The sequence below is a fragment of the Mixophyes fleayi genome, chromosome 7 (assembly GCF_038048845.1).
Source record: "Mixophyes fleayi isolate aMixFle1 chromosome 7, aMixFle1.hap1, whole genome shotgun sequence".
In the NCBI taxonomy this organism is placed as follows: Eukaryota; Metazoa; Chordata; class Amphibia; order Anura; family Limnodynastidae; genus Mixophyes; species Mixophyes fleayi.
Genome location: NC_134408.1, coordinates 19,133,354 through 19,153,612, shown reverse-complemented (window position 1 = coordinate 19,153,612; position 20,259 = coordinate 19,133,354). Strand labels below are relative to the sequence as shown.

General features: G+C 41.7%; 1 protein-coding gene across 1 annotated transcript in view; it reads left to right on the top strand.

Annotated features, from left to right (window-relative positions):
* Positions 1-20,259, top strand: part of CACNA1H (calcium voltage-gated channel subunit alpha1 H) — a 384,050-nt gene that overhangs the window by 199,345 nt on the left and 164,446 nt on the right. The window contains 1 exon segment of the mRNA XM_075179258.1: positions 8,213-8,324. Coding sequence (XP_075035359.1) covers positions 8,213-8,324 — 112 coding nt within the window.

Here is a 20,259-nt window from a genome sequence, read left to right as displayed (position 1 = left end):
TGAGATCAGGATCTTGCAATGCAATCTTAGAAATATGGAATGAAAGTTGACAGGTTATTGTAATGTATCTGAAATCTGGTGTTTGCTAGATGCTTTAATGTGTGGGTGTGTGTGTGTGTGTGTGTGTGTGTGTGTGTGTGTGTGTGTGTATATATATATATATACTTACATTGGCCGAAGTGATGGTATGGGAAAAATAAGTGCAGCCTGTTAAGCCATTCAGAACTGACTTCTACTGGCAGTTCCCAGATGACTACATATAGCAGAAACATCATCATCATCATTTATTTATATAGCGCCACTGATTCCGCGGCGCTGTACAGAGAACTCACTGACATCAGTCCCTGCCCCATTGGAGCTTACAGTCTAAATTCCCTAACATACACACACAGACACAGACAGACAGAGAGAGAGACTAGGGTCAATTTGTTAGCAGCCAATTAACCTACTAGTATGTTTTTGGAGTGTGTGAGGAAACCGGAGCACCCGGAGGAAACCCACGCAAACACGGGGAGAACATACAAACTCCTCACAGATAAGGCCATGGTCGGGAATTGAACTTTTGACCCCAGTGCTGTAAGGTAGAAGTGTTGACCACTGAGCCACAGTGCTGTCCCCTAGATAGCAGATAGCTAGGACCACTGTAACACATATAGCTAGTTTTCTCTTTATTTTTTTTGCCAGGATTTGGGCAGACAGAAAAGGTTTAGATCTCACAATGACTTTGTAAATGATATGGAAGTTTGATATGGATTTCTATACCTTTTTCTTCATGTATTGGCAGGTGACCAGCTCCTTACAGAAATCAAATACTGAGATATTGTAACTAAGACACATTTCAATTTGTAATTGAGCCTATTATATTGTTCAATAACATTGAATAGTTAAGAGGAACCCATACAAGCATTCACATGAAACAAACTGCCTTCTTCCTGTCATTTTTAAAATGGTTGTAATTAATATCAGAGAGGTGGAGTACACAGGAGAGATATTTTGTGATATTATACTATACACGGTTAAAGAGCATCTAAAATTAATTGCACACCAACAAAATCCTTAATGCTCCTATATATATATATATATATATATATATATATATATATATATATGTATGTATATATATCACTCTTCTGGAATGTCCGGGAGACTCCCAAGAGCAGGCAGTTCTCCCGCATCCAGACCACTCCCTAGTGAAGTGGGCAAGTTTGTGCATCAGTTACGTGATTTGCTGTGAAATGCGTCATTTTGGACAAAATGTCACTTTAAACCTGGGGCGGGGATAAAATGACGCAATTTGCCGTGACCCGCCCCCTTCCGCCCTCCCACCACTCTCCCCTCCTGGAGGACAGAAAGTAAATCTTAGCAAGAATTATATATATATATATATATATATATATATATATATATATATATATATATATATCCGGCAGTGCAGGGGTATCTTACAGTCTCCCTTTTTCTACTGTTGTTTTACTACATTCATTTACAAAGTAGGTCAATAAGGGTGTTAGGGATTTATTGCTAATGGACGCATGAAAACAGAATATAAACACAACAAAAGAGAGCCTGATTCTAAGCAGTAGTCTAAATAAAGGATCATCAGATTTTAGCTTAATCAAACTAAGCGCATGTGTATGGACAGCAGACACATGTCTAAGTCAGTATATCAATATAATTTACAGTTTTCTCCATGCTGTTAATTGATTAGTCATTCTTTTGCTACTTGTACTGTACAAGCTGCCTATTCGACGAGACAGTGTTGAATACAGGGGCATTAGCATGGGTGTACAATTACTTTTGAGTTTTCAGTCAATGGGGCCTATTTACCATTATGTGGCTATAACATAGTTTTTAACAATTGTTAAATTGCAGTTCCAGGCTAAACAGAAGAGACTGTTGCTTCTGGTGCAGGGATACGAGAGCTTTTATTGGTTCAAGTTTTCATCCTGCTGTCAAACCTGTGCGGTAACATAGAACCTCATGGTCAGCGATGAGTGGAGTTGTGGCAAAATTTGGCACAAGACAGATTATGGGGTAGAACAGACCATTACACAGAGGTGTGAAGTCCCGGCAATACCAGCGAGTTCCGGTGTTGCTATCGGTTCATTCTTCTCAGTGGTTGGGTGTAATAAGGAAGAATTCCAGGCAGAACATTGGGGGAATTCTAGGTGGAACAAAAACGGTAGCAGAATTCCGTACGGAACACTTTAAACCAAGTTCCACTGGAGAAGTATTTGACATGTACACAATAAGGGGATTGTTCCATGGAACAGTTTTGAAATGTTTGCTCCTCTCTAGTCACAGTTCATTCACTTGTGGGGTCATAGGAATTAGGAACTGTACAAAAGATAGTATTAGGCTGAAATGTGCTTAAGTTGGTTCTATACTGGTCCCTCCAGTGACATTGAAAGATATATAACTCTCACTGCTCGGTCGCACAGACACCGTCACCATCTCTCCCACCAGTAAGCCCCATCCGGTGACTCCATACACGTTGGTGCGCCATGACACCAGTCTGGATGTGTCACAAGGATTTGCGCCAGGATCATACTGCGTATGGCAGACTTTAAATAAATTTTAGGCACAGTGCTCCAATTTTAAGGGGAATAAACAGATCGGTGAGACCCTACGTCCCAAGCTTTCTGGGTAATAGATCCCATGACTGCACTCTGTAATGGGCACATTATATACATCTAGGGGGGAGAACACAGAATGTTCTGCAAAGAGATCCATTAATGTTGTGTTTGGAGGCAAAAAAAAAAAATCAGTTTAAGTTTCAGTTCACAGTGCAGTGAAGTGTTAAAAATCTGTGCTTTCTGTAGACAGTGATCCCCTTGCGGTGTGAGGGAGACTTGGAGGAGTGCCAGATTGTGTCCAATTCTGGTAGGAAAGCAGATTGATGGGACAGTGTGATATAAACATGTGGGTCTCTGAACTATATATTAACTAGAGGCGTGTGCAGGAGATAGTTATGGCTACATGATCAGCAGTGATAGCCTGAGCTCTGTTTCATCCTCTTTGTAGACGCTGGCTTGGTTTTTTAATATTGTAAACACGGTTTTATGGGCAAGAACTGGAGACACAAAATTCCTCCCAGTGTCTTGTCTGCTTTGTACATGTGAGACAACCTCGAGGTTTGTGTTGTAACAACAATACCTCCGCGCTGTACCAATTTAGTCTTAAAGTGGACTCATCACAGTCAGCCCATCAATTCACTAGGAGCCAATGACACTATGAGGCAGGAGGCACTGTGTGCCTCATACCTCAGTCACCCATTTAATCCTTGTATGACAGCAGTGGCCACCGTCCCCTTGAAAGGGGAGCCTTGAACTCTCGCCAAAAGTTTGCAGTGTTGTTTCAAACTTTGGAACTGTTTAAGAACCTCTTTGAAATAATTTCAATCATCTCTTGTGATGGGTGCACTTTAATTCCCCGGTCCATTAAACATTCCCTATTGATCTTCTGGGTCCTTGGTATAGAATTATGTTGTTACTACACTTAACTATTTTCATATGTCTGTATCCTGCAATATATTCTGCTTTGTTATGTTTAGAACTTGGCAGATGTTATGGTGGCAAATATTATGCTGTGGATATATGACTTTGTGTCCAAGAATAATTTAAGATGTGTTTAATAATCCGGAACTGTATATCCAGATATTTAGGCTGGGTGATAACGTATGGTTTGGAGCTGAAGACCTACAACCTTTGTGGCTGTCAAACAGTCAATTGTGGATTTTGTTGCAGAAAAGAAAACACAATACTACACAACGGGGGTTCATTCCGAAAAATGTGCTAATGTACTGTAAGTCATAGGAACCAGAGCTGTAGCCAGACAGGTTAGTGCCCTGGGCAAAATAGAACTCTCTCCCCTCTGTATATTTGTCTCCCGTCTAACTCACAGTTTGAATGCATTGATAGTATGAATTGAGGTTTAGCCATAGTGGATGTTCAGATTGCTCTCCCTCCAGTTCTCACTGAAGTAATTTAATTTCCTTCTTCTTTCCCACTTCTCTGCTTTGTCTTTTCTGCTTCACTGCCTCATGTTCCTCACTTCTCTGTTTCTTCTTTACTGCTGCTCTGCTTCTTCTTTCCCACTTCTCTGCTTCTTTTCCTTTCTTTTCTGCCTCTTCTTCCTCACTTCTCTGCCTCATTTTCCTCACTTCTCTGCTTTGTCTTTTCTGCTTCTTCTTCCTCACTTCTCTGCTTCTTCTTTCCTACTTCTCTGCTTCTTTTCCTTGCTTTTCTGCCTCTTCTTCCTCACTTCTCTGCTTCTTCTTTTCTGCTGCTCTGCTTCTTCTTTCTCACTTCTCTGCTTCTTTTCCTTGCTTCTCTGCCTCTTCTTCCTCACTTCTCTGCCTCATTTTCCTCACTTCTCTGCTTTGTCTTTTCTGCTTCTTCTTCCTCACTTCTCTGCTTCTTCTTTCCTACTTCTCTGCTTCTTTTCCTTGCTTTTCTGCCTCTTCTTCCTCACTTCTCTGCCTCATTTTCCTCACTTCTCTGCTTCTTCTTTTCTGCTGCTCTGCTTCTTCTTTCTCACTTCTCTGCTTCTTTTCCTTGCTTCTCTGCCTCTTCCTCACTTCTCTGCCTCATTTTCCTCACTTCTCTGCTTCTTCTTTTCTGCTGCTCTGCTTCTTCTTTCTTACTTCTCTGCTTCTTCTTTCCTGCTTCTCTGCTTCTTCTTTCCTGCTTCTCTGCTTCTTCTTTCCCGCTTCTCTGCTTCTTCTTTCCCGCTTCTCTGCTTCTTCTTTCCCACTTCTCTGCTTCTTCTTTCCCGCTTCTCTGCTTCTTCTTTCCCACTTCTCTGCTTCTTTTTTACAGATTCTCTACTTCTTCCTCGCATCTCTGCTTCTTCTTTCCTGATTCTCTACTTATTCTTCGCTTCTCTGCTTCTTCTTTCCTACTTCTCTGCTTCTTTTCCTTGCTTTTCTGCCTCTTCTTCCTCACTTCTCTGCTTCTTCTTTTCTGCTGCTCTGCTTCTTCTTTCTCACTTCTCTGCTTCTTTTCCTTGCTTCTCTGCCTCTTCTTCCTCACTTCTCTGCCTCATTTTCCTCACTTCTCTGCTTCTTCTTTTCTGCTGCTCTGCTTCTTCTTTCTTACTTCTCTGCTTCTTCTTTCCTGCTTCTCTGCTTCTTCTTTCCCGCTTCTCTGCTTCTTCTTTCCCGCTTCTCTGCTTCTTCTTTCCCACTTCTCTGCTTCTTCTTTCCCGCTTCTCTGCTTCTTCTTTCCCACTTCTCTGCTTCTTTTTTACAGATTCTCTACTTCTTCCTCTCATCTCTGCTTCTTCTTTCCTGATTCTCTACTTATTCTTCGCTTCTCTGATTCTTCTTCTCCATTTCTCTGCTTCATCTTTCCCGATTCTCTACTTCTTCCCCACTTCTCTGCTTCTTCTTTCCCGATTCTCTACTTCTTCTTTCCCGATTCTCTACTTCTTCTTACTTGTTTCTCTACTTCTTCTTCCCCGATTCTCTACTTCTTCTTACTTGTTTCTCTACTTCTTCTTCCCCGATTCTCTACTTCTTCTTACTCGCTTCTCTGCTTCTTCTTTCCTGATTCCCTACTTCTTCTTTCCACTGTCCCACCATGCTGCATTGAAAAACCGTAACCTTAGTAAAATACCATGGTACATTTTTGTAAGGGAAAATGATGTTGCTACCACAATTTGAAAGTATATTCCAGTGTAACTAATTAATTAAATTCATTTAAAAAAAGTAATTCTCATAACGATGAGCATAGGGTGATATTGTTAAGCTGAATTCTTCACCAACACACAATGAAGTCAACGATTTTGTGGACTCATATAACATTTAACATTCAGTCCAGAATCCGGCTGCCTCCCCTGTGTGCCCTAGTGAGGTACGTTTTAAAAGTTTGAGTGATGAAAGAGCTTCGTCTCTTCAGAACCGTTCATACCTCACTATTGAAATTATTCACTTGTTGGTTAAGATACAGAACATTCCGTGCACACATTATTGTATTGACCATTGATAGAACAATCTGTCTTTTATGTTACCGCAATATAGATATACTGTACTGTATTTCCTGGGTCATATGTTTTCCATTTCTGGTTTCCTTTCAACATCATTATTCAGCTTGACTTCAATTCGCACTAATAATCACTGCTCCATCCCTATATTACTCTGTGGAAAACCTAAGTCTCCCCTGTGTCCACAAATCTTTTGCGTTATATTTTTCCATACAAGAATATACTTAATATGTGTTGCAGCTTGCCTTTTCCATACTACTAATGAGTTAGTCAATTAATCGACACCCACCTACTTTACACAAGCAATTTCCATGAGCGGTGGTGACGGTAAGAGGAGTCAAAATGACTTTTATCCCTTTGGCTGGTGTAAATAGGTGTTTTTTAGCATGTATTTGCATTAAGTTTTTAAAGCGTGTGTCCTCGCCTACAGTGGAGGCAGCCATTTTGTAGGTTGAACCAATGCCCAGCGGAATGCAGCCAATCAATTCACCAAGAAGCAGTGACATCACTGGGGCACTTCCTGGCCACTGTTTATGAGGCATTGATTCCTAATGAATCGATTGGCTGCGGCTCTCTACAACATTGGTTCGAAACGAAAAATGGCTGCCTACGCTATGTGTTGGCTGCAAGTGCACTTTAAAAAAGCTACAGTAAATGTTACAATAACCTTAACTACATACCAAGACCCATTTCTCCCAGTACACAGCAGCCTGCTTCCAGTTTTCCAACTGATTTGCCAGTTGTCATACACTGTGGTTAATTAATTAATTGATGTCTAAAAAACACCTTTAACATCAATTATTAAATTCAGCATGGGGTACTGCAAGTAGGGAGACAGGAGCAGACAATTAAATCCTGGGTGAAATGGGTCAGGTTGGAAAGTATGCAATTATTTTCATCTTACACTATTAACAAGCTACTTAAGTCTGTAATCTGCATTGGAGGCAGGCAACTTTTGCCTTAATTGCAGAATATTATCCAACCCTCTCTTGCTTTGCACAGAAAGTCAGCTGTGGAGTTTATCTTTTTGGCTGAGGGTTCCGTTTCATTCCCATTGTGCATCAAACAGAACCAAACAATAACCTTTGTGCAGGGTAGACTGTTGCCTTGACGGTGTTGCAGATCCCCACTCTGATTATTGACTATAAATTCCATGGAACGTAGGACTTACAGTTACAGGGGAAGATGCTGCATTGAACGCACATTGCATTAATACACTTATCTACAACTGAGCATGCCCACAAACCACTGGTTTCGGCCTAGCGCTTAGTGCTCTTGCGCAGAAGTAAAAAAAAAAGAGTATTATACGCCAAAACAAGAAAACACAGGCATTGTGTCGCCCCAACTTTGCACCTCTACAAAGCCGCCTGCTACCCTGAAAAATTCAGTTAAAGCTACAATTTTTCCGCAACTTCACTCAACTACTTTCAAATATATATTTGTGAATTTCGTAACTCTTTTAAATTAAGAAGCTTTAAATACATTGCTTCTTGTCTTTTTCCCTTCCTACTTTGTTTTTCGCCAAAGCCTTTATATCATCAAGGTAGAGATGTTTATTTTCTGTTTCCCTAGACCAGTGTTTCTCCACTCCAGTCCTCAGGACCCCCTAGCAGTACATGTTTTCCATATCTCCTTGCTGGAGCACAGGTGTATTCATTACTGACTGACACAGTGTAGCAGGTGGTATAATTATTTCACTGGTCACCTGGCAATCCTGCACTGTTAGTGGGTCCTGAGGACTGCAGTTGAGAAACTCTGCCTTAGACACAACACAACGCTTTACGCAGACAACTTTGTCCGATGTGCAGAGCTGGGCTGTGATATAAAAGTATTTAGTAAATGATGCATTACAGCTAATAGTTTAGTAAAACTTGCAGGAGGATTGTACAAACCAGTAGATTAAATTTCCATCAAGGTGGAACCCCTTTTGGAGCTTTCATTTCTGTGGAATCCCGTGGTATTCTAAAACGTGGTGAAGGGGCAAGAAATGACTTCCCACCTATGTTGATGAACGATCACTAAGGATTCACATGGGACATTATCCTAATTAAAATGTAATCTAGTTGCTGCATTGTAATAGCAATGAACGGATAGAATCTCTGTGTGAAAATGTGTAATAATATACCGGTGTGATTTGTATGTGTTGCTATATTGTACTGTGTAACCCCCCCCCCCCCCCCCCCCTCCTTTCCTTTCACACTATTTGCCTTAACTCATTCCTCTCCACGTGGTTCGAGCACTTCAGCATGCTGGTCATCTTGCTGAATTGTGTCACCCTCGGAATGTTCCAGCCTTGTGAGGACGTGGACTGTTTGTCGGAGAGATGCACAATCCTTGAGGTAAGGCTTTCATTTTGGGGCAGTGTTAAGCCTGGTAGACACCTATGCTGCTATCGCGCAGATCACACGATTCACGACCGTATTGCAAGAGTGTGTTCGCTCCCACGATCGTGTTTATAAAACCGTATCAACAGAAGCGTTGTGTTTTGTACATCACCTTTAGAAACAGGCCAATCACAGTGTATGGAATGTTAAGGAGCCAATCGGCAAGAATCAAGAAATGTCACTTGTCTGTAGCCCTATAAAAGGGGTTTACAGACCCTTTGACACTTATTCATATTGGATTGTTCTAGGGTAAAACATATATGAATGCTACTATCTATGATTGTGACAATAACTGTGTCTTATCAGTGGCCTATTCTAATCTTCATCCTCACTTCTGTTCTGTGCACACTTGGTACATTAAAGCATTAGCTAATTTGCAATTCTTTGTCATTGCCTATATAGGGGTACAAGTACCCTGGCCAATCTTGGCTTGCTATCTCAACTGGTGTATTTGTTTTACAACACACTGACCAGTGCAAACATTTTTTTATTTTGTGCTACAATTGCCGGGTAGACACCTATGCTATTATTGTGTAGATCACATGATTTACGCCCATATTGCAAGAGTGTGAACGCTCCCATGATCGTGTACTATCGTACCAAAACACAACGCTTCTGTTGATGCGGTTTTATAAACTTCCTAAAAAACACGATCAACGATGGAACCATGCCAGGCAAGTGTGGAAGTGTGTACAGTGCACACACTCACGACCAGCAGTGTCTGTAGATCTCTATGGAGTGTGCAGAGTCACCATCTTTTCAGCCCATGGTTATGACGGAGGAAGAGCACAGATCTGAAGGTAAATTGTGTAAGTGTGTGCACATGAATCGGCATGATGATTGGGACTTTCAGTCCTTGGTGAAATCGTTACAGAAATTCCATCTAAAGTAATATTGCATAGGTGTGTACCCAGCTTTGCAGAGCGGGGAGGGGATACAACGTTTATTATGGGGGCTACAACATGAATGATCTTGTTGGCGGTTTGTTGTGAAGGTTAATTTTCCAGCTGGAGAAACATGCTCTGCTCAGGTGGCTGCAAAACGTAAAGACTATCTTGCTGCTGGCAAAACAACTCCGCAGAATGTTCCACTCGGGCTCACGTCTTGTGGGAGCTCCGTTTATAATTTATATTTAAATCCCGTTCCAAAATAGAATGTAGCATTATGTATTATTAACAACAGCCAAGTCTCCAGCTAATAAGCAGCCAGTCTCGTGCATTGGAGGGTTCACACATCTGACCTCTGGGAAAACAAGCTTAACCCTTTCCTGCTCAGCCACAATGTGTTCCTCATGCAGCGATTTTGTTTTTTTTGTACCTTTTCTAAACAGCAAAATTGCAGAATGTCAAATTATGGCCTAGTCAATAATGCTTTTTTGCAAAAAAAACAAAAAAAAAGAGAAATATGTATAAAACACCAGTGATATATATTAGGATCGGATGAAGACATGAGCCGCAAAGTCATTTGAAAGAGACTTTCTATGGAGTTGTAAGGTTTATTTATTGCCAGACTATAAAGTATCAGAATAGAATGATGACACAGTCATATTAATAAGCAGAGATGGACAATTTGAATCAAAACTGATTCGGAATTTCAGCGATTCACTTGTTAAACTGTAAATTGTTCCAGGTACGCTTGAACTGTACGTCACCTTTAGAAACAGGCCAATCACAATGTACGGAATGTAAAGTAGCCAATCAGCAAGGATCAAGAAATGTCACATGTCTGTAGCCCTATAAAAGGGGTTTACAGTCCCTTTGACACTTATTCATATTGGATTGTTCTAGGGTAAAACATTTGTGAATGCTACTATCTATGATTGTGACAATAACTGTGTCTTATCAGTGGCCTATTCTAATCTTCATCCTCACTCCTATTCTGTGCACACTTGGTACATTGAAGCATTGGCTAATATGCCTATATCATCATTCAGTACTTTGTCATTGCCTATATAGGGTTACAAGTATCCCAGCCAATCTTGGCTTATTATCTCAAATGGTGTATTTATTTTGCAACACACAAACACACAACTGTAGCAAAAATAATGTATTTTTTGCTACAGTTGTCATTATCACTAGTCAGTCTGTCCATGCCTTCTAACTGAAATCATTATTATATTGGGAATCCCCAATATTACGTTTACTGTATTGATTACCAAGTACTTGATAAAGCAGGGTAACTTACATGGCGATCTTGCAACTGGAGGGCATTTTACTGTGTCGATACTTCAGAAACTGAACGAGGAAAGAACAGCCATCGCTGTTCGCCATTGTGTTACATCCAAAAATCATGGGTACTGTCTTTTTGGGGGTTTTTTAATTCGGAACCTTGCTGGATCCATGGTGCAATCATAAAATGAAAGGGATTCGGGGCCCTTGTATGGCCAATAACCGCTAACACAAAGTCTCCGGTCGTTCAGAGAGCAAGAAAAGAAAATATGTCAGAGATCAAAGGAGTTAGCGTTTCACAACAACCTCATGGTAGTAAACATACTAACTAAATTCACCAAACATGCGTGTTTCACCTGAATGTAGGCAGCCTGAAATGCATTCAAAATAATGTCAGTCATAATTTTAGTCATAATCGCTATGTAGTGGGCCAGTTACTATGGGAGTCTAATCAATGTATATTTGCACTTTTTCTGGTCTGCTCTGGATAGCTAAAATGTTCATAAATCACATTGAAAGTATTGTAAGGTAGGGTAGTTGTAACACATAGGTCCTTTAATCCTCTTCATCAATTATTTTATTAGTCAATACTTTGCTGTTTTTCCACACACGCTGTAAGGGATAAATACCAGTTAGAAATCTAGTGCGGGCTACAGCAATCAATCAATCAATCAATCAATCAATCAATCAGTCCTTTCCACAAGCTCTACCCTTGGAAGTAAGGCTGGGTACACACTACAGTGTTTTTAGGCGATTATCCGCCAATCACACGATAAACAACCATTTGGTCCATGGGCAGCACTTAGTGGTTATAACTTCTGCCTCACAGCACTGGGGTCATGAGTTCAATTCCCGACCATGGCCTTATCTGAGTGGAGTTTGTATGTTCTCCTCGTATTTGCGTGGGTTTCCTCCGGGTGCTCCGGTTTCCCCCCACACTCCAAAAACATACTGGTAGGTTAATTGGCTGCTATCAAAATTGACCCTAGTCTCTCTCTGTCCGATATTGCATTAGTGTGTACGCTCCAATGATTATCATTCCAAAGCTCATTGTAAATTTAATTTAATTTTAAAACCAAGCTAAAAATCTCGTTCAATGATAGAACGATGTTGTTCCAATCCTGCAGCGTGTACGCCCTCAGAACCGTCAGCGTCCATAGATCTCTATGGAGTGTGCAGAGTCACCATCTTTTCAGCAGATGAAGAGCACAGATCTGACGGTAATTCCTGGAAAACATAGAGTGTGTACACAGGAATCTTTTGGTAAAGTTGTTAAGAATATAGATAGCATCAGGAGAAATGTTCTATAGTCTGTACCCAACCTTACAGTACCAGCCACAAATTACCCAGTTTCATTGTTTAGTAATTAGACGATCAGGCATCTCCAACATTTAGAACCCCCAGTAAACAGTTTTATTTGTAACATGATTCTTTAAAGAGGTACAAAAACAAATCGCCTCTGACTGTACCCTTCCGAATCTATACTGTTCTAATCAACGCCAATAGAATCGATCTAATACCACTGGGCTTATGGTGGTAGCTTTACAAATAAAAAATATATATATTTAAACAAGGCAATGTAATAAATTAGCGAGTCTCTGTATCCGAATTGTAAATCTATTAATCAGTCATTTAATCCATTCCTGGGTGCAGGAAGTTCAATTCCCCAGCGCCTAGCGTATACTTACTGCTCAATGGGTCCTATCCAGGGCCAATTAAGTTGTCATTGTGGCCGTCTCGGATTGTTAACACATTCTGCCTCTCAGGGCATGTTTTCTCCCCTTCTTTTTGGCTGTTGTCAAGTGGCGGGTCCAAGCTAAATATACTGCCCCCCCCCCTCTGAAAATACACAAGTGCTGTGTGGAACAAGGGGATTTTAGGGATTCTGGCAGCAGACTCGGCAGTTCAAATGACTTCCAAAGCCTGTTTATTGGCAGTGCCTGTTAGGAGGGATTGAAGTTCACGCGAACAGCAGTAATCATGACAGCCGTCATCCCTAAATATTGTTATCACAATACATATGGCCCTCGCTAGCGCTGTCCTTAGATTCCTTGGCATCGCTCGCAGTGCTACAATGTATCACTCAGAGTGTTTGTACAAGAATAATATAATGCAGGACACTTCCAGCAGTTCTTTAATCCCCTTCCAGGGCTGTGGTTGCGGGTCGTGGTTTTTTTTGTTTCTCTAAGGAAGGGTCAATGAATATTAAACTGTTGCAGAAATGAAAATAATGTTGAATTGTTTTGTTTAAGTGTGAGGCCGGCAAACAGTTCCGTTTTTATTTATATCAAGTAAAAAGCGTCTCTATTGAGGTATGACTCTAATGTGATTTAATTATTGAGTAGGTTTCTTGTGTAGAGGATCACAATACCTAAAATAGTTTCTAATAGCATAGGCAAACCGAGGGGGGGTTTGCTAGAGCCTGGAAAGCCCCCCTCCAAGCCTGTGGCACTGTATAATTGAGGTGGCTGGACCCTGCCCCCGCTTCACACGGCTCTATCGAAAAGAGACTACCTAACAGTAGTGCATGCAGCATTGCCCATGTATAATATGGGAATAGGGAGAGTTGGAGAGCAGCCAAGCACTCTAAAATTATAGCCACCCCCACATGCATGCTGGTCACGCCCACTGGCGGTGTGGTGTGGAAACCGCTATTCAGGGGCAAATCCTGCGTTTGCCCCTGAATAGGTACGTGCACAAATCTATTGGTATATACCCCCTATACCTTGAAGGAAAGTGAGATCTTTGTCACTTACACATTAGCTGTGCAGCTGAGTATATGCTATAGCTCTCTGTTATCAGCCTTTTCCCAGTGTTCTTCAATTGGATTACTGACAGGATGTTTGCTGTACCTAGGGAAAAAAACTTCCCTCAAAATCATAATGTTTTTATTTTAATATCTTCTGTTTTGATAAGCCCTGATCCTTTAATATAAACATATTTGTTAATAATATTTATAGCTCTTATTTAAGTCATTTTATTAGGTTTCATGGACCTGGAAATGGAATGTTCACCTACATTATCAAGGGTTATGTGCTCCAATGCCCTGACACATATACAATCACTTTCAAAATTCTCCAGGCACTGACGCCTTCATAATATATTACATTAGTCATTATATTGGTAGAGGTAGGGAACTTAGGTAAATGAACGAGCAAGTTAAAGTAAGGGGGGGAGGGGTCTGTAAACAACCCCCCACCTTCCAGCTGCCATCCCCCAGTGAACAATTCTTGTAAGTCTCATTTACTGTGGAATATATAGATAGGCTGATAGGATATAATGCCGGTCAAGAAGCTGACATTTCAGTAATTGAAGCTGCTGTGACATCACTGGCCCCGCTCCTATGTCAAAGTTCACCAATCATACAGTGCATTTCTTTAGAGCAAGACTAAAATCCTGTCACTCCCACTCTACGGGCTGAGATGCAAAAGCAGCTCCCTCTTACAATGGAAACCTACTGTAAAGAGATACAAAGGATAAGGAAGGACATATTTAGCTAACTTTAAACAATCCAGATATTTTGTGTATATTATTCAATTCTTTAATACACATACTTTGTTATATACTAATGTCAAATACTGTTGACATTTCCTATTGTCTCATCTCTCACATTGGTTTTATGCAAATCAGACTTTAATGCCTGCTCCTGATAGCAGGGCTGTAATGAGGCAACCTGAGGCCGCTGTCAGTTTTGATTGGTAGCAAAATAAGGGAATGCATATAAAATATTGCAATTTTATTGATGTCAACGCCTAAGGGCTCTATATACTAATGTACATAGACAGTGCTGAGCTGCTCTCCAACTCTTCCTGTCCCCATCATATACACGGGGCGAGCCACCTCAAGCATACAGTGTCCCAGGCTGGGAGGAGGGTTTCCAGGCACCAGGAATCCCCCCCTGAGTGCGCCCCTGCGGTGGTCTATAGGTAGGAGGAAGTGGGGCTGGACTCCAGTGTCCGAAAGGGGCTACTTGTCAACTTTTCCTTATTGGCTTCATGGAGAACCCTGGCGGAGGTGGGCGTGTGGGGGCGTGGCTTGACGAGTCGCATCATTTTTGGTTCCGCCCCCTAAAAGATTGTCACAATTACAGTAGGTGCTAAAATGACGCAATATTTGTGTTATTAAGCCCCCCCGCCACTTATCTATGGTGGGGGCGAGAACCGGGAGGTTGCCCTGCTCTCCCGGGAGGTCTCCCAGAAATGCAGGAGTCAACTATGTGTTAAAGAAAAGCAGCTAATGAATCTCTAGAGACTGAAGTGTCTTTTACATTTCTGTCTCCATTACTGAAGTCATGTTGTCTTACCTGTCAGTCTCTGATTAAATCTTGGTCTCCATGAAAATGGCCACCTCCATAGGCATCAATACATAGGACACAATTTCTGAACGGTGTCATCATGCCACAGATGGCGAAGCCAACCACGTCTTGTACTGGCTCAGCATCAGGGAGAATGCCAGACTCTTCAGGGAGTGAGGGAGATCACCCCTATTTCAGGGAGTCTCCCTGACATTCAGGGAGAGTTGGCAGGTATGCACAAGTTCTGATCTTGCGCTGAGCCTTGTATTAGTGCCGGCATTGAGCAGACGCATCTAGTAGCTGCTACGTACATATTCCTTAGGACTTTACAATTTTGGGAAGATTTCCCCTTACCCAGTGATAGTCGTAGGTACAGACTGGGGGCACCTAATAAGTATATTATACTTATTATTTATACTTAATATAGGTGTAAGAGAGCCTGTTCACCACAACAAGAAGTGTATCCTGCGTGGACATGCAGAGACTGTGTCACAGACTGTCACAACCTGCACCTGCTGTATATATGTGAACACAGTAACCTGTACATGCAGGACTGTAGAGATTGACTTTTCAATTAGGCTTTTGCAAGTAGCTGCTGCTTATCTGGTTAAATACAATAACCCTCAACCTCTAGAAATTACTTCACACTTGCGCTAAATTGAGTTACTGCGGCACCAGTGGGCGGTAAGGAAATTTTACCATCAATAAAAATACAAAAGTGGGCGATAGGTATAAAACGGTTGAAGACCCCTGGTGTAAGGGAATGAGCAAGAAGACAGTTCAGCTGCCACTTAGTAATAGCGTCTATGTCAGAAGCCGCTGGAAGCATATTCTTAAAACGTTGAGGAACTTATCATAACTAAAGTTATATGAGGTTTATGTTCTATGCGGAAAACCGGTTACCCGTCCACACAAGCCTATGCTGTAATTCTTATAAAACTACTAAAGAACATACCCGCTAGCCTCATATATAACTGACCAGAGGAGGGCTGGCAGACTTTACCCCGGGGTGCAAGCACACAGCACTGGCCGATAAGTAGCCGCCCATCCTTGAAGAGTGTTTTTTGGTATCTATATAAAAAGAGGCTATTTTAGTGTTGCTTAATCCATATATATATATATATATATATATATATATATATATATTTTTATGCCCAGGCCCAAGCTGGATTAAGGATTAAGCTGGATTAAGGCTTTGGGGGGCCTGGGCACTTTAGACAGGGTAACCCCCTATGATGTAACATGGTTATCATTTTAGACAAATACACAGACAATACTGTGTGCACTACTGTTAGGGACATACCTCCTAACTGTCCTAAGCGAAACAGTCACCCAAATCAGTGGCGCACGCAGGGGGGGGGGGTTTCTGGGTGCCCTACATATCGGCACTGTACTATATAGCAGCCGCGGACGCTTCTCTGACAGCGCCGCGGCTGCTGTATAGTACAGTGCAGCCGAAACGGAGCTGCCGCTCTCTAGGGGGTTTTTTTTTCCGCAGGTGGAGGAAACCCCCCCTGAAAAATCCACCGTGCTCCCCTGCAAATTCGGGACTGTCCCACCAGATTCAGGACAGTTGACAGACTGTCCTTCTCTCTCCTACCTGTTCTTGTCACTATCACCACTTGTGGCTGCTGGTTACTTTAGCTCAGTTGCTGCTTGTCTGAATCCTGGAATGTTGGAGGCCCTATTTGGAAATAAAAATGGGTACATGAGATTTAGAAAACTCCAACCAGCCCCAGTGTTAAATCAATAGCACACAAGTTTTAAAATTAGGCCTCCCTCCAACCCCAACATTGAAATACTAATATTAACATTTGCTCTCTCCAACTCTACTGCCTCTTATATCTCTAACCTCCTCTCCATTCACACTCCTGCCCGCTCCCTGTGCTAGGCCAACGACCGCCGCCTCTCCTCCACTCTTATCACCTCTTCCTACTCCAGAATCCAAGACTTTTCCCGTGCAGCCCCCCTTCACTGGAACGACCTCCCTCGTTCCATCCGTCTCTCTCCTACTCTGTGCTCCTTCAAACGTGCACTCAAAACTCACCTCTTCCTCAAAGCCTACCAACCATCTACTTAACCCCCATCTCCTCCCTTTAGCTCGTCCTCCCTTCTCTCCTCTTGCCTCAACTGGCTCCTCTTGTGCCTGGTCTGTTTACCCTCCCTTAGGATGTAAGCTCGTATGAGCAGGGCCCCCTCCCCTCCTGTCTCCATACCTGTTCTTCCGCTCCATCTTTACTGCATATGACTAGCCGGAGTCTCTGAAGTATTGGTACTTTTTGTTCATTGTTCTGTACTGTTATACCCTGTATAGTCTACTGTTAGTACTGTGTGCGGCGCTGCGGATACCTTGTGGCGCCTTACAAATAAATGATAATAATAAAAATAGATCTATTTCCCTCCAACCAGCCCCAACATTAAATTAATAGTATTCCCATTTAATACATAATCCTTTTTCCCTCCCCGGAGGAGGGGCCAGCCACCAAATAATAGAAACTTGGGCCAGTTCATGCACAGGCCCAAAATATTAATCTTCTGTCCGGCCCGGGTGGCTTGTGCCCCCCTACCCCTGGGCCAGCCCGCTAACCTCATATATTCCTGACTAAAAGTGCTTGTAAGAAGCTGGTTAATAACAGTGAATGCAATTCCAGATATGTTAAATTACATCCCGGTATTGATGGTACTTAGGCCTGGTATACACTTTACAGAAAATATATCTCCCGGTGTGGCATCATTAACAATTTTACAAATTACTAAAAGTCCTGACCATCATACCGATTCCTGTGTACACACTATACACATTTTAAATTTGCCCTCAGATCTGTGCTCTTCATCTGTCATAACCATCGGCTGAAAAGATCGTGACTCTGTAAACTCTATGAAGATCTGGTAGTGAGTGCGTCGTACACACTGCAGAATTGGAACGACATTGTTCAATAGTTAAACGAGATTTTTACTCCGTTCATAAAATCAAATGAAACGATACGATGCGCTGTGGAAGGATAATCGTTCATCATTGGAGTTTACACACTAATGCGTAATCGGGCCGAACGGACGTTTATCGTGTGATTGGCCCCATAATCAGCTGAAAAGCCCTGTAGTGTGTGTCCAGCCTTACACAGCAATACATAAACAGCTCTAACCTTTAAATCTATCTTCTCTGGAGCTCAGAGTCACTTTGCAGTTCTCCTCTAATGAGTTTACCACCAAGTCTTGTGTCTTGTTTTATAACACAAGAAATGCTTCTGAAATGTATGTCAAGTAGTGCTAGGGGAGAGGGACACTGAAAACACTAAATAGTGTTTTCGTAAGAGACCAAGCTGCCAAAACATAGGATTTTGTAGAGACTCACTTCCACATAAAACAGAAAACTGAGCCCCACACAGGATTGTATGCAACGCAATTCCTAACATTCACTGTAGAGACTAAAGTTTTCAGAGTTTAGTATATTTGAAATATCCTCTGCTCAGCATGAGAAGAGTGTCCTTTATATAAACACTTGGTTTCCTGTTGCGAGGAGATAGGACTGCTATTGTGACGGTATCAAACACACGTTAGCCAAGTCACTAACTTCACTCTAATCCACCCATCCTGGGGTGTTGCTTGTTATGATGGATGGGATCAATTTCAGATGATATACTGGATACACCTAAATAAATGCCCACGTAATCTATTATACAGTCTAGAATCCAGATTATTTCGCTGGAGAAAATTAGATTTGTGAAGCAGGAGCGGGATTACATTGAAAATATAATCACACGGCACAGTTTAGTCAGTTAGTAATGGATATTCGGGTGCGCCTGTACTGTGCTATACTCTACCCAGGGCCCAGTTTATTACAAATCCTGCCTGCAGGCAGCATAATGTCACTACTAGCTAATCAGCTTAATAGTGGAGCTCATTGAAACCAGTACTGCGGAACATAGACAGTTTTACACTGCATTCTTTTTAGATTTAATGGAAGATGAACTGGATACCGCTGATAAGGACGGCTGATCTGCCTCTCATCTCTTATACAAATGGTACAAATCCTATGCACGTGATTCTGATAACTACTAGGGTCTTGGTGAGTTTTATTCTAGTTTTGCAGGACATGATATTTGCACGCCTGAGGCACTGCAGGTAAATGCTGGGCACATGTCAGGAGAGGGGATAAGCCAGTCATTCCTGAGGTTACGTCTGTCATACTAACCTAAATACTGCATTAGGAAATGGGCCCTGGGGCCCCGGCAGTGGCAGTCTGGACCCTCTGGGTGATGCCCGCTGATCTCCGCCAGCTACAGACACGAGCTAATCAGCAAAGAGGCAGCAGCAGTTTTATTATACTGCTACAGACAGTGTTTGATCTAATTGATCACTGTGTAAAACAGGCCTTCTGGTCAACCAGGTCTTTTACGAAAACAGAGGATAAATTAATAGAAACAAAAATATTCTTATATCTTATTGTCCATATTCTCTGACAATCAGTTTTTTAGCGATCAGTTATTTTAATCATTGTCTAGTGAAATGGTGCCCCTGGTGCTATTGAGTTGTCTGCCACCTATTTGGCTTATATTTAGAATTCTGGGTGCACTCAGTGATGTCATACTCACTTATTGCCACTAGGCCGCGCTGTTTTGTCATGAGAGAATGAGCACACATGAATAAGACTGACAGGAGGGCTCAGAGAGAAGATATGGAGATTATGTGACAGAGATAAAAAAAAAAAAGGAAAAGTGGAGATGTTGCCTATAACAACCAATCAGATTCTAGCTTTCATTTATTTAGTACATTTTACAAAATGACAGCTAGAATCTGATTGGTTGCTATAGGCAACATGTCCATCTTTTCGAACCCACAGTTTAGTAAATATACCCCCAGAATGTCGTGTATCCGGCTTTATCCAATAATATTATTAATATCACTTTATTTATATAGCACCAACATGTAATACATTACTGTAAAATCAGAGGAATGGTTATTTTTTTCACATCTGTCCCTGCCTCAGTGGAGCTTACAATCTAATTCCCCTATCACAGATAAACAAGCGCACGCACTAACGGCAATTTAGTCAGTAGCCAATTATCCTTCTTGTAAAATATTTGCAAGTATGTTTATTACTAATGACAACTTTATTTCTGTATAGGGCTCAAACTGTTTAAGATGAGATGTATTGTTCTCAGCCCCTTGCGGGAAGCAATTGTCCCTTGCACGCCTCACTTCCTGGGCACTTTCTGCGGAGCCTCCTGTGTATCCCCATAAATTCATATAGACATTTAAGACACATTCTGTTACTCACGGTCGCCTGCGTTCAAGGTCCACTCTATTCTCCTGCCCACCTGAGGCATATAAACAGTGAATTTATTGTAACAAGCTATGATGTATTGATCTTCTATAATTTGCTTTAAACAAACGAACACTGCCTAAGGTAAGCACATCTGTGCCGAGC